The sequence below is a fragment of the Micropterus salmoides genome, unplaced genomic scaffold (assembly GCF_014851395.1).
Source record: "Micropterus salmoides isolate LMB-PRFRI ecotype aquatic unplaced genomic scaffold, ASM1485139v1 Ms_hic_scaffold_8, whole genome shotgun sequence".
NCBI lineage: Eukaryota > Metazoa > Chordata > Actinopteri > Centrarchiformes > Centrarchidae > Micropterus > Micropterus salmoides.
In genome coordinates, this window is record NW_024044570.1 from 25,459,229 (window position 1) to 25,476,032 (window position 16,804).

A 16,804-nucleotide genomic window follows, 5' to 3' on the forward strand; every position below is an offset into this window, starting at 1 on the left:
ACAATGTGAATATTGTTTTGAGATATGTTCAATAAAAGTGCTTTACATTCTCTCTAGATCTTGTGTTTTGTATGATTGCCGCAGGAGAATAGATTTAGATTTATTTGTGCAAATACTGATTGTTTATCCTTCGTTACTGTTTATATCCTCGGGATTGTCATTTTCGCAACGCAGCACTCGAATGCAGCACCACGCCCCGCTTCACCAGCTGTCCAATGAGAACCCAAAATGCTGGAGCGCGTGTGTTGTTCGCGCGTGGGGGTTGAGGCGAAGACGCGTGAGCGACGCGACTAGCTAAAACTCCATTAAGCTAGAGGTAAGATGCTAAAGCTAGCAAACTCAGACATTTCGTTAATACGAACATTTACTTACATGATAGTGTATTAATCATTACCGCTACGAGTTATCTCACATATTTGACAGACGGCTGGTGAACTGTCTTCAAGACACTTTACTCTAACTCTTGGTGTTTTTACTAACACGCGAGCTAACGGTAGCTAGCTGATATTAGCTGGTCAATGCGCTAGCCGTAGGCTAGTAGCTGTGACCGTAACGGATAGTTTTATCGACATAATAAAAAGGCAGAACATTGCAGGTCAATAGCACGCTGTATCACAGTTGTCTTATACGAATGCGATAGAAAAGCTTGGCGTAACGTTATAGTGTTAACATTCGCACTTGCTGTTCGCTAAAGCATTGTTCACAGCACGTTGGGTCGTAGTTTCTTACTAGCTAGCTACACAGACAGCTAGCTAGCCCGGTTAGCCGCTGTCAGATCTTTGGCACCGCCCATACAAGGTGGTTAGTATGTGCTTGCTGGTAAACCGATGTGCGCGTGTACATTCATTTGATACGGTTTTATCTTATCAGTGATCCTCTGTTACTGTCAGAGGCAGCGATGGTCATTTCAGTAAGTGGAAATGGACAAATGCTAACTTTGGTTGTTGGAGCCCAGCTGCCATTAGCTTGTCTGTGCGTCATCGGCCTGCGCTTGCTCAACGCCTGTGTTGCTGATCGGCTGGTCTGTCGCTCTGTTTTCTAGCTGACGCTCGTTTCAGTTTGTCAGCGGTTTAGCATTTGAGATTTTAATACTGATTACTTCGTGGCATTGTCATCATGAAACACATGTAGAATAATTGTTAAATGACATGCACTCGTCAGTGAAATACGATCGACACTCCCCACATTCACTGTCAGTAACGTTAGTTTCTCAACCAATGTCTGCGACTCATGATGAGTATATCTGATATAATTGATTTGTTTCTTTCAGAGGAAGGAGCTGCCACTCGGTAATGGACGCCATTAAAGGTAAAGACAAACGTGTTTTAAACTTAACTTACTAAATTAAATATTCAGTGTTAGAAAAGTTAGTTCATCTGTTTTGACTATGTGTTTAACCTCAGCTGTATATATTTATAAATGTTAAAGAATAAAGTACAAACCTGGTGAAACTTTAAATGTTAATTACAACCTCAAAAAGTTTGTTTAATCTGCCACAAACAGTATAAACACAAATGCAACTTGGCAGGTTTCACAGGACATTTATTAGTGCTATTGTATTGCTTTGTGTTGTACTGTTAAGTGTATGGTGAGCCACAATTTAAGTGAAAAGGATAAGCAGTTTGTGTAATGATAATGTGACAGGCACACATTAATGTTCTTTGCTGGTTTGGCAGGTAAAGGGGATCAAGGGATGCAAAATCCAGGTGGGCAGGGCGACAGACCTGTCAGTTTCCACTTCTTGGAAAGGTCAGTGTAGATGGTTTATATTTTGTTTGTTATGTGAGAGAGAAGGTACAAATGGAAAGGTTGTCATGGTTACAATATGCTGTTATTCACATAATTTTCCAGGTAACTTAAGATGACATTCGGCAAAATGGTAAATGCTTTTGCTTGTCATGCTATATTGGCAGTTTAACGATTTTAAATTGAATACCTATTAGACAGCAATTATTATTACAAAACAGCATGTTTGTATGTTCCTTGGACACTTTGATATTCTTTACTGCCTGTGCAGGTTGAAACATTAAAACACGTACAAGCCAAAAGATGGCAATTACAGTAACTTCTACAACATGGTGCTGTGTTACCCAAGGTGGCAATTGTGGAGAGGTGATCTCATAGTTAATGATGTTCAGGATTGTGACCATGATATCATTTGGTAGTTTTGTGTTAAAGTATACTTAAAACTTAATTACTTAGGCTCCAAAATCAAATATATGCAAAATCACATATCAAATGATCCACTTGTGGTTCAATACACTGAACTATTTTGCTGTTTATGCTTAATATCAGACAAAAGTTTTCACATATGTGAAACATACTTGTTTGGTAAATTATTGACTATTATTATTACTTTCTCTGATCAACATATACAGTTGACAAATGACATTGATAAATTATTTATTTTTTAAAATACTGAAAAGATTACCACAAACAAAACCATCTTTCATTCTTATAAAACCACCTTCGGTGGTTCCCAACCCTCTAGGTTCAGGAGTCACCAGTTTAAAGGATTATGTAAGAATTGGTTCAGGATAACAGTTTTACTTCTAAAACATGGGTCATGATATTACAATTTCTGTAAATGATTTAAATTCACATCAGTTTTCATGTTTCCCTTCTCTTACAGCATGCTTCCCAAAGCAGTGAAGAGGCGAGTACATGCCTTGAAAAGGCTACAGGTGCAGTGTGCCAACATAGAGGCTAAATTCTATGAAGAGGTCCATGAGCTAGAGAGAAAGTATGCTGCCCTCTATCAGCCACTTTTTGAGAAGGTACTGTGAATAAACAGATATTAACAGAACTTTGTCTGTTACTTTACAGTAACACCACACACACATAGAATTTATAGAATCGTCTTTGTTTATTGTATGTTGATGCAAACAGAGCTAACAAAGAGATAAAAGTAAGGTCACTTATTTGTTAAGAGACCAAATATGTAAGAATCACCTGTGTTGTTCTCTGCACTAATGGATGGTGAGGCTTGTCTCTCTGGTCTGATCTGAGGTCAGTAAGGATGCATCCTTGGTGCTAAATTGAACACTGCTACAACGAGTAGTCAACTGTTCTTTTGTCAGTCAAGGCTATTTCCAGAGCTAGTGACAAGAAGTCAGCCATAGGCTGCGTGTGTGTATATATGTGTGTGTGTATATATATGTGTGTGTGTGTGTATGTATATATGTGTGTATATATATATATATATATATATATATATATATATATATATATGAGAGAGAGGCTCTCAAATGGTGTTAAGGTTAAAAATAATTCAACCTTATTGAATGAATGTTTGTTCATATAGACAGATACTATATATACAGAAATCCCTTTCTAAAATTAAGTTTCATTGTCTAACCCACTGTTTGTGTGTGCTTGTGTGTCACAGAGACGAGATATCGTTACAGGAACAGTGGAACCCACAGATGAAGACTGTGAGTGGCACAGTGACCGAGAGGAAGAGGAGCAGCTAGCAGTAAGTACAGCTGTTTGTCATTAGAGACTGATCACTTTGCCAAATCCTGCTTCATCTGGGTTTCCACAGCAAAGGAAAAGCAACGTTTTATTTTACAACCACACGTGCCGCCTTAATCTGGAGTAGTGGATTTATCAGTAGTTATCAATCTATCAATATGTTATTAGAGTGTGAATTTGCATTAGATTAATTATAACAGACTGAGGCTTAGTAGGTTTACACTTGCTGCCAGACTTTAATCGTGTAGCACTGTTTTTGAGATTAAAGAAAATCTGCCAAATCACTTGATTAAATTAAAAATAGAGCGTTTTCAATTAAAGCACAAAATTTTTCACTCCATGGTGGATGAAAGAATGAGTGCAAGAAAAAATCATTTTCAACATCTACGTCTTCTTTAGTAAAGCAAACAGGGAAAACAGACACATTTGTACAAATAGGTGAATGGGGTCCAACGGGGTTATGGTTTTAATAAGAATCACCAGGACAAAGGCTACATCCACACTACTATTTTTTTTTTTTTGCCATCCTGACTAGAACAGTGAATCCGAACACCTAAAACAGACAGTTTGGAAATTCTGAGTTTTACAGTGTCATTGCAAAACTTCGGGATATCAGTGCAGTCAGACGAGCACTTTCTGTTTACACCGGCACGCGCATGCACAGTGTATGTGAATGGCCACTTCACGTGCGTTTTCAGTCATTTAAATATGGACTGAGATCCGATCTGATGTGTAGATGAAATGCTGCTGTGGATGGAGAGCAGTTTTCGTTTTAAAACTCTGTGTTGATGTAGCCTAATAAACCTCGAACCACTGTTTTGTGTGACTGACTAGTCTTGCTTTGATCTTGTATCTGATTTAGTTGTTTTGTAAAAGGTCCTGATCTCAGTGAGACATTTTGAAATCTTAAACTAAATTGTTTAGATTTTTTCGTGAAAAATGGATTTTGATGAGTTCTCTGCCCCACTGCCTGTAGGAAGAGGTAAAGGAAAAAGCTGCTATTGAGGATGCAAAGAAAGAAGAAGCTACACCAGAGGAAGATCCAAAAGGCATCCCTGAGTTCTGGCTCACCATATTCAAGACTGTGGACATGCTCAGTGACATGCTTCAGGTACATTTAAACTATTAATCTCTCACTCAGTTCTTATACACATTTAACACCATTTCTGAACAATAACATGTGTCTCTGATCTGACTATTGATCTGCCACCAGGAGCACGATGAGCCCATCCTAAAGCACCTGAAAGATATTCAAGTCAAGTTTTCTGAGCCAGGACAGCCAATGGTCAGTGTCATCATGTTGTAATGATGAATTGATATCATTACAAATTGATAAACTAAATGGTGTTAAAATGCTGAATGAATGAGAGGTCTGTCTTGGTCTTTCTCCTACAGAGCTTCACATTAGAGTTCCACTTTGAGCCCAATGGTTACTTCAACAATGCAGTCCTGACTAAAGTCTACAAGATGAAGTCTGAGCCTGATGCCTCAGACCCGTTCTCATTTGAGGGGCCAGAGATCATTGACTGTGAAGGGTAAGAGCCTGGGCACACAAACACGCGTGTTAAACTGTAGCTTTGACACACATGAAGTTGACGTATAAGGAAAAAAGACTTTGTAGTTTATATAACATTTCTTCACTCTTTACATCCCACATATCAGCTTCCTCTTGGTACTTGTTACAACTTGTTGTTGCGTCCTGCTTTCTCTCACTTTTTGCACACTTCCTCTGTCTAGTTGTCAGATAGACTGGCATAAGGGAAAGGATGTGACAGTGAAAACTATTAAGAAGAAGCAGAAGCACAAAGGCCGTGGCACTGTCCGCACTGTTACCAAACAGGTCCCCAACGATTCTTTCTTCAACTTCTTTAACCCCGTCAAAGGTAAGAACCCACACAAAATACAAAATGTAGTGTTCTCGAGAGGTCTAAATATAACATTCAAAGTAATTAATTAATTACTTTTCAGCAACTTATGAATGTTCTCACATAGCAGTAACCATTAACTTTCAAAGCTGTGCTCTGTTAGAGAGCCACACACACGTCTTGACAGTCAACATGTCTGTGTTGTATTGGATGTCACAGGCTTTTACTATTGGTCGTTGCATTAAGCTGAATTCAACAGCAGGTGGCACCAGACTCGTTCTGCTGTGTCTAGGTGGAACAGTCAGGATGTCTTCTGCTCACTGATGTTAGACTTTATACATCAGGGATGTGATTTTTCCGGATTAATCCGCAATTCCGGATTTTCTGACCTGAAAATCGGGGGGGGGAGCTGGCCGAGTGAAATGGAAAGGACATCTATAGGCTGATGTGTGTAAAGTTTTCTTCCTTTCCAAGTATCAACAAGGATGTTCGTTTGCGCTCAGCTGCCAATTCCACACCTGCGCGGTGTGTACCACAGTCGCTCTCGCGCATCAGTGGTACCATGTTGGGCAGTAATTTGCAATATTACTTTTGCCAGTAAAGAGTAATGTAATGGATTACTATTTCCAAAACAGTTTTATTACAGTTACTAATCCAAGTAACGCTGCACCACTGAACGCACTGTCCCTGATGTGAATGCGCGACCGTGCTGCAGGTCATCTCCACCGGATTTTATGTGGTTCAAGTCAGCTGCCAAGAAGCTAAAGGAAGACAGGAGAACAGGGAGAGAGAGCTATTTTCAACAGCTGTAAGTAACGTTGTTGGCATTATTGTGTCACAGTCTAAGATGCAAAGAACATTGTCGTCTGTTGTAAACTTTGTGCGACCAGCAAAAAGTTTTTGACTGCACAATTCTACATTTATACTTAGGCTAATTGAAGCATCGGCTAAAGCAACACAGCCACGTGAAACTAGTAGCCGGCAGCTACTACCAGTGATGCATGAAGTAGAGTAGCTAATATTACTTTTTAAGGAGTATATGCTGAGTAACTAGTTGTTAATAACTATTATTTCTGAGTAACTTGCCCAACACTGAGTTGACAATAAGGATCGGATAAATTGGGCAGGCCTATGTTTTGATTATTGGTTGTTATAGGCTGTCTAATGTTTACTTTGACTTTGTCGATTGAGCAATCATATAGGCTAAATAGGCTACACTTTGCTGTATGAATGGTTGCTTTTTAAGTCGTCCTTATGTTAAAGGTTTTGGCAATTCTTGTGAATTGTTGTGACAGGGTTTATATAAGGCTGTTAGAGATGGCTTGGATCTTCAGGGTCGCTCTGCGCTCAGGTAAACAAGCACTCAGCTAAAGCAACACAGTATCTACGTAACCATGGCAATGGCTTCTGTGTAACTGCCGCGATCCTGTGAAACTGTCGCGGTCATTCTCGTCTTACGTACACGCCCGCACGCTGCCAGAGTTGAAATGTCAAACTTTTTCCTACAGTTTATCAACAGACAGAGACTGATGTGGCTGTTTGATCAGAATAATATATGAAATATATGAACCTGAATAATATAACTGTTTCTTTAACAGTCAGGCCACCAGGTCTTACACAGGCGACAACCTTTGCTGCTGTCTCTTATTCATTAAGAATAACCTATTAACTTTTACTGAACTGAATTTGAAAGTTATTTAGTTTAGCAATTGACTCAATTGACCCTTCACTAAGTCACGCCTCAAATGCACAGCTGGCCACTCACAGCACAGTATAGGACTCGCTCTGACGAGTGTCTGACTAAGGTCCGACACTTTCATGGCTGCGCTCCGTTGACTCTAATGCAAAAATAGTTGTTTTCTACTTTTTTTTTTTTTTTTTTTTTTTTTTTTTTTTGGCTGTATTTTTCTAAGATCTGGTCAAACGCTGTTCCTGCAGCATCTTGTAATAATTACATCAGCTACCCAGAGACGTTGAAAGGAGAAGCACGATTTATTCTCTTTTTCGAAAACCTAAAATAAATCCAGAAAAATCAACTGTGGATCATTCCCATTGTAATGTTAGTTAGCTAACGCTAGCTCTCAATCGTCGGGGGATGCGGTGGTTCACTTGTACTGTGTGATCGATAGCCTTTAGCTTCTGTCTTTTTTTTTTTCACATGAGTTTGAGTCAGTCTGATCTTCAAATGTATAATGCAACTGCAAAACTGTCTGCTTCTTTCTGAGTTCGCTATTTCCAACAGATTTGACAATCTCTCCCTGCGGAGTGCAGCAATAGACAGCGGCAGCGCCATAAGTTTGTCGGACTTAGCAACAGTAATTAAGGGGGTGGGGCTTAGCGAAGGGTCCATTATATCATGTTGCACATTTAGTTGTTGAGAGGTTGCGATGGCGCAGTGCATTAGACACACTTTGATTCCCACTGCAACACATCCACCAAATAAGTTATTGTCATGGGTTCTGCCGCTGCCAGTTTAATCAGGGTGTCGGGGGGGTCTCTATATATATTCCTGCTTTTTTGCCCTTTGCCAATCACTTGCCTGATATATGAAGCTGTGCTCACTGGACCATCAAACTTTTACATCAACTTTGGTTTTACTATTATTTTCCACCCAACAGAGTTTAGTCTGTGGGGCTAAACAAGTCAGTTAATGACTATAAAATGACTGTCCTAACATTAAAGGCAAATTTGTGAGACCACTGATAAAACGGAAAGAATACCAAGGTTTGTTTTATTAGCTTGTTACATTTTAGAATAATTCTGTCTGATGTTATATTTTTTTAATGATAAGGACATTGAACCTTACTGGCACAATTACCCTCATAAAGGTGAGGGAGTTGAGTGTAGAAGTCAGCAGTCTTTTGTTTCAGTTGAATAAATGGTGAATAATACCGTGACAGGTGCCTTAAGTCACACATCTTTAAAGGAATCATTCTTCCTCAAGTTTTCTGTAAGTTAGGCAGCATACACCTTTTTTTTTTATTTAATGACTGTATCGTCTTTCCTGAGCAGGCAGCTTTACCTGTCAGACATGCCTGGACCTATTCTGACTTTGAGGAGTTGACCTGATTGCTCATTGGCTGAGCAAATGTTTGTCTTACTGGTTCAGTCATCACCTTGATAGATGACTGGTGAATATAAATAGCTCTTTATCAAGTGTGTTCAGGTGTGCAGGTCAGTCCTGGGTTGGATGTCCATTAGTGAATACGCCATCATGTGTGGTCGTGTGAAAACGCACAATGAGTAGATGTGACTGGGCCGCTTTACAGTCCATGGATGTGTGAACAAGATTTGTATATTTCTTCATTGAGCAGAGTTATTAGATTAGTTTGGATTGGAGAGTAGTTGCCACAGCAGATGTTGTTTGATGGAACACCACAGAATTGTTAAAGGGATACTATGTGATTCTGCAGAGAGTTTGTTGATAAACTCATGAACGTACTTTGCCGTGGTAACCGGTCCTACTCTGCTGAAATGTAGCAGAATCCACAGCGTCTGCTGTCCGAGAGCAAGTTAGCCTCAATAAGAGGGCATGTTTTAGCAGTACTGTAGAAGGTGTGACAACAAGCCTGTCAATATTTAAATACATATTGAAGCAAAATACCTTTCTAAGCCTAAATTTCAGATACAGAGTCTAGTTTATTTATCGGTAGGAAAATCGAGAGGAACTTCAATAGTAGTTAGTTACAATTCGTGAACAAACATCATCAAACTAGCACTATGTGTAAACACACAAACGCTGCATCCAAAACACAACAGAGTAAAAAAGTAGTTATTTGAAATAGTTTGTACAAAAATACAGTGACTGATAAGAGTTGGGAAGCACAGGAGCGACTGTTTATCTCCGGGGCCGAAGTCAGTGCTAACTTTGGGGCTAACCTCCTTCACTTTATTCAACAGTTGGCAGCAACGGACGGAAGCTCCTCTTTAGTCCCTAGAAGCTCCAGTCTTTATTCACCGGCCACTGTAACTTCTACTGTACATTTACTGCTGAACAAGCCTTGCAGCGACCCGTTTCTCTCCATTCACGCACACACACTGACCACTGCAGCAAAGCTAACAAAGCTAACCACAGACAGTAATACTGAACCTGTCGTTGATGTGGAACAGCAAAGCTTACGTTAGCTTACTCACCTGTCCAGCAGAAACAGAGCAACCTCAGCATCGGTTTTCATTCCTTTCAAATCTTGTAGATTTATCCTGCATTGAAACCCCTCACAGATGTTAACACAGGTATTCCCCTCGTCTGGTCTTATAACTTGTCTCACAATTCCTCAGACCTTTCCCTCTGTGGCTGTTTCTCAGTCATCGTCACGGCTAAAGTCCCGTAACGAGTCCAGCATGTTCGAATGTACTGCTGTTTGTTTACATTCTCTCTCCGACTGCTTCCAGCGCGCCACCTGCTGCTCACTCTGAGCAGCTTTGTTTGTGCTCAATTTACAGACCCAGGGGCTGTGTAGGAAAACCGGATTTTCTTTCAGAGCACACAAAAACAGAGAGCTACCTACCCATGAGGAAGTATTCGCCAAATTTAACAAAAAGTGTATTGGATTAAAATCGCAAAGTACCCCTTTTAACAGTGGAAACAAACCATAAACAAAACTTTTCATATCTACATCTGCCCTCAGAGGAAGCTCGTTTTTTGTCATCACTTTTATCTTTTCTATCAGGATATGTGAGATAGTATTATAAGAATGTTTTGTCCAGCACCTAAACATAAGTGTTTCATTCATTGCGCAAATTCATTGACCCGTGAATGAATGCAAGACCAATATTATCCTATTGCAAATAGATTGGTGTATATGTCAGTAGATAAGTAAGAAATGTGGAAGTGTGGAAATGGGTTATTTAGATAAATGGTGTGGTTGTCTACCAGAGAGCACTGACAAGTCTAAAATGGTCTGAGTATACTGTGGTCACAGTTCTCAACAAACAAATTTATGTTAAGGGCCTCTTATCAAAAAAGTTTGTATGTATAAAAATGTATTTTTCTGATTTGAAACTTTGATGCTCATACTGTAGAGTGTGTACAGGAGCTTGTAGGTGTGACAAAGCAGTTTCCCTGAATACGGTATTTGTTGAATGAAGAGGAAGGATGGGATGATGTCACCTTTAGTCAGTTTATTGCCAGGATGGAGGAGGAGCACAGCTGGTCACTTTCTGTGGATGACGTGATGTCGTGTTGTGATGTCACTGATTATAGGCATGGTTGTAGCCTTAACTGGGCATGGTGGTTGAATTACATGTAACCCCAAAGCTTCGCCAATGAAAGTTATTATGAAACAAATGTAACATCTGCCTATAACTGTTCTTGAATTGCCTTCTGTAGTCAATATAAAGCAGTGTGTTTATTGCTTAAATGTCATGTCCTTTCCCTTACAGCTTCTCCAGATGGAGAAATGGTGAGTAAAATTTAGCTTATTCTTCACGAGATCACCTCACATTTTATTGCGTCTTGAATTACCATCAGATTTGTGGTTGTGTTAAAATGGCTTTGTTGTGTTCTTGTTTTATAGGACGAGGACTCTGAGTTCACCCTAGCCACAGACTTTGAGATTGGTCATTTCTTCCGTGAGAGAATAGTTCCCAGAGCAGTGCTTTATTTTACTGGAGAAGCCCTGGAAGATGACGAGAGTGTGAGTGTTGTTTCTTCTTAATGCACACTGTTACACTTGAAGACTTAAAAAATTTGCAGACTGAAAAAATCTTTGAGGACATAGAGTGCATTCAGAAAGTATTCAGACCACTTCGCTTTTATCACATTTTGTTATGTTGCAATCTTGTGCTCAACTCATTTAAATTCAGTTTTTGCCTCAGCAGTCTGCACTCTTAAGTACCCTTGGTATTATCCCCAGCCTTGAGTCTTCTTGGGTATGACTCAGCAAGATTTGCGTGCCTGGATTTGGGAATTTTCTCCCATTCTTCCCTACAGATCCTCAAGCTGTCAGGTTGGATGTGGACCTTTGGTGGATAGCCATTTTTATAGAGCTGAACAATTAATTGCAATCGCAACATAGCCTACTGCAATTTTTAAACTCAAGCAAGCTTTCATGCATCGTTTACTGAGGACAGGACAGTCGGCCATAAAACCCAGATCAGTGGAGTGGTACGGTGTCCAGGCTCGGCTCTCATTTAAAAAGATCCGATCTGTATCGGATTTGGAACACATATGAAAGTGGCCCAAATTCAAACTACAAAAGACCAGATTCCATGTCAGGGCCTGGCCCTGGCCCCACCGGAAACTTGCTGGCGCGAAGACGATTTTTTATTTTTATTTTGTCCCTCCTTCCGATCCTGTTAAATCGTTTATTAAATACATCCTGGATCTAAAAAAACTAAACAAAAAAGTTAAATTATTACCATTATTGTCGAGCCCCGCATGTGATGGCCTGTTCAAATGAGCAAAAAATCTGATTTGGGCCACTTTTCCCTGCAGTCTGAACATAGCCAGAGGGACCATCACTCTTCTCCCCCAGTCTTCTTCCATTTAAGAATTATAGAGGCCACTGTGCTCTTATAAGACATTTTTTGTAACCTTTCTCCAGACACGTGCCTCGACACAATCCTGTCTCTGAGCTATGCAGGCAGTATCTTTGACGGCTTGGTTTTTAAAATCTGATGTGCAAAGTCAGCTGTGAGACCTTTTTTATATTATTATTTCCAAATTATGTCTAATCAATTGAATTTACCACAGGTGGACTCCAATCTAGTCTGGCCGTGAATACTTTCTGAATGCACCTTTTATAAGCTTGTCATTGTTGTACCACATGTGGTGATTGATTTTATTGTTTTAATGCAGTTTGAAGAGGAGGAGCTGGAAGAGGGAGATGAAGAGGTCAGTAATGCCACTTTCACTCACACTGTGAATTTGATCTGACATACCAGACAGCTGGTCATCACTTTTCACACAGGACTTTGGGCCACAATGTACCACATTACTATCTCTGCTAAACCGTACAATAATATAAGTCCTGTATGTTTGTTTAAAGCAAATGTTTGTGTATAAATGTATAATGTTTTATATAATCATCTTTTCTTTGTGTCCTAGGAGCAGGATGAGGAGGGTGATGATGACGATGACGAGGGAGACTTTGACCCCAAGGTCAGAATATCTTGACTTTTTTTCTGATTTTGGCTATTGAAATCCTGCTCATAGGGTTGGGCAATAAAAAAATAATGATAATTATCGCAATATAATTTTCATCAGTGACAATATAATGTTTAATAATCGTCAATAAATATTTGCTTTAATTCATTTGAATCACAAACAAATTAGCACTTAACTTTTCTATTAAAATATTTATTTTGTTGAAAAAACTAATCATATTTGTTCTAACTCAGACTTGTGACTTTCTGACCATAAAGAATAGTTTAACCACATAATTAACCATCTGGTTTCTTCAATTTTCACTCAGGTGTAAAAACCTACCTTTTAAACTTGGGGAAAAAAAAGGATTTGACTTATATTGTGATAATTATCGATCGAATGATATGAAATCTTTTAATCGTGGTAACATTTTTGGCTGTATTGCCCAGCCCTACCTGCTCATAATGTGTGAACACTGAATATTTTTCAATGAGAGTGCTTTTCTTGGTGCAGTGAGTGGTGCTACTCAGGAATCTCAGAGAGGAGAGCATTTAACAAAGCCATAAATCTGTTGTCGTTCATTTGGGCAAATTCTCAAGACTGGCAGAGCCAAAGAAACGTATCCTGGCCCAGCCGAATGATGTCAAGAATGAATAATCAACTTTATCATTATACTTGCATGCAACAAATCTTGTTAAAAATGAATTATTTAAGAGGCAAGACAATAATACATTTTACAAAAAGCAATATTGCTCCAACACCGTCACTGAGTATGGTCACACATCTGCAGAAATAAACGTTCCTGATGGTTTTGCCTTGAGCGTGGTGGGGAGAAAGACTTGGCTTGGTAATGGACGCACTCGGGAGATGCCATTACAAATATTATCTGACATGGTCTGAACAAAGAGGAATAACTTATTTGCCCTCTCCATAATGATGATACTATTTATATGGGCTGCACCCACCTAGCGTTTAGGTAAGACAAAGTGAAAACAATCTGTAATTTGGCTGTTATAGAGGTGAACAGATTTAGAAGTGATTATCTCATTCTGCAGTAGCTGTCACCTTTTTAGGATATGTTCACCTCATCTTCAAGTGATTTGTCCTCAGACACCCCTCTATGTAACAGTACAGTTATACAGTACAAGCTGAAACTACAGAGCAAGTTTTAGCTCAACATGCAGTTTTAAGTCTCTTTCACTTGAGACCCATAATGATGAGAATGTGGTTATTCCTTCACAAAATCACTTCCCTTACTGTATCTCCTTTTTCCACCACCACATGTGCAATGCATCCTGATTATGGCCGATAATGAGGTGTTTTGTCTCGTGCTGTCTGCTCTTCGGTTGTTAATTTTAGCACTGTGCTCGCTGTGTCATTTCTGAATGTGACGATTAAACTTGTGCATATTGTTGTCTCCCCCTCCATTACAGGCATAATCAATCATTCTCACCCCATGCATTTCTAGGTAAGGGAGAAATAAGGATGGCGTCCTACATACATTATACACTCTCTCGTCCATTGGCTTTATTGGTTTTTATTCTGGCTGCCTCTCTTTCATCCATGATTCTTCCAGTAGTCCGAGGGGTTTAAGAAACCTTTAACTCACATCTTGGGTAGACACGGCTTCTAGTCTCTGTCCTGTCTTTGCTCTTTCTATCTATTTGGTTTTCCTCCAGTAGTCCCATCCCAGGTTTTTAACACCTGTTCCCTTTGCCATAACAAACCAGGTTCAAAACAGTTTCTTTCTTTCTCTAGCGTCTGCTTTTTTGTTAGCTCTCCTAGTTGCCAGTTAATGCCCAGTGGCTTCAAAAGCTGTCTGTCCTCTTGTTTTCTAATCTAGTTTCTCTCTTCCCTCTCGCCACAGAAAGAACAGCCCCAGCCTGCCGAATGCAAACAGCAGTAACCGTGGTGATCAGGGGAGTTGGAGACCTGCTGTCCGTCAAATCAGTTCTTAGCCAACCAGCAAGTCCTCCTACTCTTGCAGGCTCCGCCCTTTTATGAACCTTCATCCGAACGCAATAGAACGCAAACCAAACGGCGTTTTTACTATGTGCATGACTTCTTTTTCTTTTGTCTTGCGCCCATCTCACCCCTTTTTTATTTGGCTTCATTTGAACTCAAAGCAGGAAGTGTCTTGACTTCAATTAAAATACCATGGCATCACTTAGGGACAGTCTTCTTCTTTGGTAAGGTGGAGTAGGTTACTACTGCCAAGAACCTCAGAACATCATCATTTGGAGGAAAAAAAGAAGGAAAAGGAATGGACCCCAACTTTAGTTTTCATGGAAATAAATCAGTTACTCAGGGTTTTTTAATGCCAACAAGAAAAGTGTAAGTTTACCAGGAAACTGCTGAACAAGTTTGACTTAATCTTTCACTGGGGTTGCTGCAGAGCTTTTCTTTTGTTGTGGTGTTTTTTAAGAGACATACAGTGTTTCATTTTGAATTTTATTTACTTTTTTAAATGTTCATTGTCATTTCATTGGACTATTTATTCTGGTGTCATGCAGCTATATGAAGTGGTGCATTTTGGGAACTCTTAAGGCCCTGCCACGGTAATATGCTAATTGGCTCAAATTTTATGTGGGCTTAGCAGGTCAAAAAAACATGAATACTGCCAAGCCATGTTAGTTTATCATCAAAATTAATTTTAAACATTCAAGAACTGTGTTCTGCATTAATACTGCTCACTTCTGCCCAGGTGTATTGGGCTTAACAAGCATTTAAACTGAGCACTTGAGTGGACACTAATTCAGATCATGTGGCAAGCATGTGGTTATACCTCAAAAGCTTTTATTGCTCTTCCCTTAAATGAGCTCTTGTTAACAAGGATAATAAGAACAATTTATGAAGACATCATTTGAAAAGTAGAAAGTTGTCTCTACGTAGGTTAATGTCAGCTTGTTGGATTCCCCCAGCACCAGCATCACATCCAGTCTGGTGAAAAATTTCCCTAAAAGATAATTAAACAGACGAGTGCTGCCTTTTTGTGGTTGTGTTATAAGATACCACTTCGGTTATATATCTAGTTCTTAACAAATGTCATTTAAAGTCAGCGATGGGACAGTGTGCAGGATGTTTGGATCAAATGTAAATTCTGTTGCCAACAAGCTAAAGTGAAAGACACCGTCCTCTTATTAAATTGTTTGCCAATTGTCATTAACAAAGTGTAATCTAATTCAGCGTTTAAAGTTGTTATAAGAATATATAAATATTTCTGTTATTGTCTAATGATTCAGTAGAATGTCTTTGAGAAACAAAGAGGTTGCCAATGTATTTTATATACTGCACTTGGATTTCGGCCGTTCGGTTGGACACCGTTGCTTGGTGGCTGGTCAGCGATAGTGGTTACAGTGAAAATAATACCCACCCCTTCTCTCTTTTTAAAAAGAACGATTGTAGATCTTGTCGGACAGATCTCTGAGCCACGGTTGACATCTCCTAATCTACCACATTGGACCGTGTGCTAGCAATGGCCTTATCTGGTTCTTATTCACAATTTGTTACTTGCGCAATATTTCTTTTCAATTTGTACAGAGTTAGTTAAAATATTCTATTAAAGTTGTGCGACATGGAAATGTGTTTGTCTTCTGTGCTTTTTTTTTGTGTGTGTGTGTGCCTGCACGCCATTTGTGGATTTGCCTGTAGTGTAGAGCAGCTGCTCCCAAACTTTTTGACTGGAATTAGCCAGTGTCTACTTGCACGCCATCATCACAGGTTATACATGTCTAAATTGTGAGCAGTTTTATGAAAGAATGAATTTCAAAACATTTAAGTAAATGAACATATTGAATTGAAACCCTTTAATTTATCTTGAGACCTCTTCAAGGGCTCTTAAACCTGAGGTTGGAAAACATTGGTGTACAGATTTGATTTATTAAATCCCTGGTTAAAAGGTAGAAGGTTGTGAAAGTAAAAAAGTGATGTTTTTAAGATTCTTTAAGTTAAGTCCTAAATGTTGATGAACTACCTACTAGCACAGTGTCACTAGTAATATTTACAATGTCTCTTGTATTCAAGTGAGCCAATAAGCACAATACCAGGGTCCTGAAACTGAAGTAGCTTAATGGAATACAGACATTGATTGTATTATTTATACTGTGCTTTTCCTGTTTTGACGTGTCAAAATGACTTGTCATACTGGCCACCTCTAACAATATCTTGCTGTAGAGAACTTGTGTGCTCAATGACTTTCTCTGGGTGAATGCACAATGTGACTGGACACTGAATAGCCTCACACCCTGACTTCTCTATTAGGCATCAGGTGACAATTTGCAAATGATTAGCGAGAGCTCAGAGCAAAGCATGCGACCACAGCCTCAACGTGATTGCCTCGCCCCTCAGAGCTTGACGACTGACCCTTTCTTTCCTCACG

The 16,804-nt window shown here is 39.4% G+C and overlaps 1 protein-coding gene across 3 annotated transcripts; it reads left to right on the plus strand.

Moving 5' to 3' along the window:
- The first annotated feature begins 205 nt into the window (after window positions 1-205).
- Window positions 206-16,000, plus strand: nap1l4a (nucleosome assembly protein 1-like 4a). Of its 3 annotated transcripts, XM_038705553.1 has the most exons (15): window positions 1,134-1,192; window positions 1,271-1,308; window positions 1,677-1,749; window positions 2,633-2,777; window positions 3,389-3,475; window positions 4,451-4,585; window positions 4,688-4,759; window positions 4,870-5,009; window positions 5,212-5,357; window positions 10,722-10,741; window positions 10,856-10,975; window positions 12,139-12,174; window positions 12,388-12,441; window positions 13,860-13,894; window positions 14,294-15,555. In XM_038705553.1, the coding sequence occupies exons 1-14, from the start codon at window positions 1,149-1,151 to the stop codon at window positions 13,863-13,865; spliced, it is 1,116 nt and encodes a 371-aa protein (XP_038561481.1). In that variant the 5' UTR covers window positions 1,134-1,148; the 3' UTR covers window positions 13,866-13,894; window positions 14,294-15,555. The 3 variants fall into 3 exon arrangements, with proteins under 3 accessions (XP_038561482.1, XP_038561481.1, XP_038561480.1); XM_038705554.1 differs by lacking the exons at window positions 1,134-1,192; window positions 13,860-13,894 and adding an exon at window positions 206-316 and having other exon boundaries at window positions 14,294-16,000; XM_038705552.1 differs by lacking the exon at window positions 13,860-13,894 and having other exon boundaries at window positions 14,294-16,000.
- Window positions 16,001-16,804: the final 804 nt, after the last annotated feature.

Coding starts and splice junctions, on each gene's coding strand:
- nap1l4a (XM_038705552.1), top strand. CDS start 1,149: ATGCACTCGTCAGTGAAATACGATCGACACTCCCCACATTCACT. Junction 3,476..4,450: donor AGGAAGAGGAGCAGCTAGCA/GTAAGTACAGCT, acceptor CACTGCCTGTAG/GAAGAGGTAAAGGAAAAAGC. Junction 10,976..12,138: donor CCCTGGAAGATGACGAGAGT/GTGAGTGTTGTT, acceptor GTTTTAATGCAG/TTTGAAGAGGAGGAGCTGGA.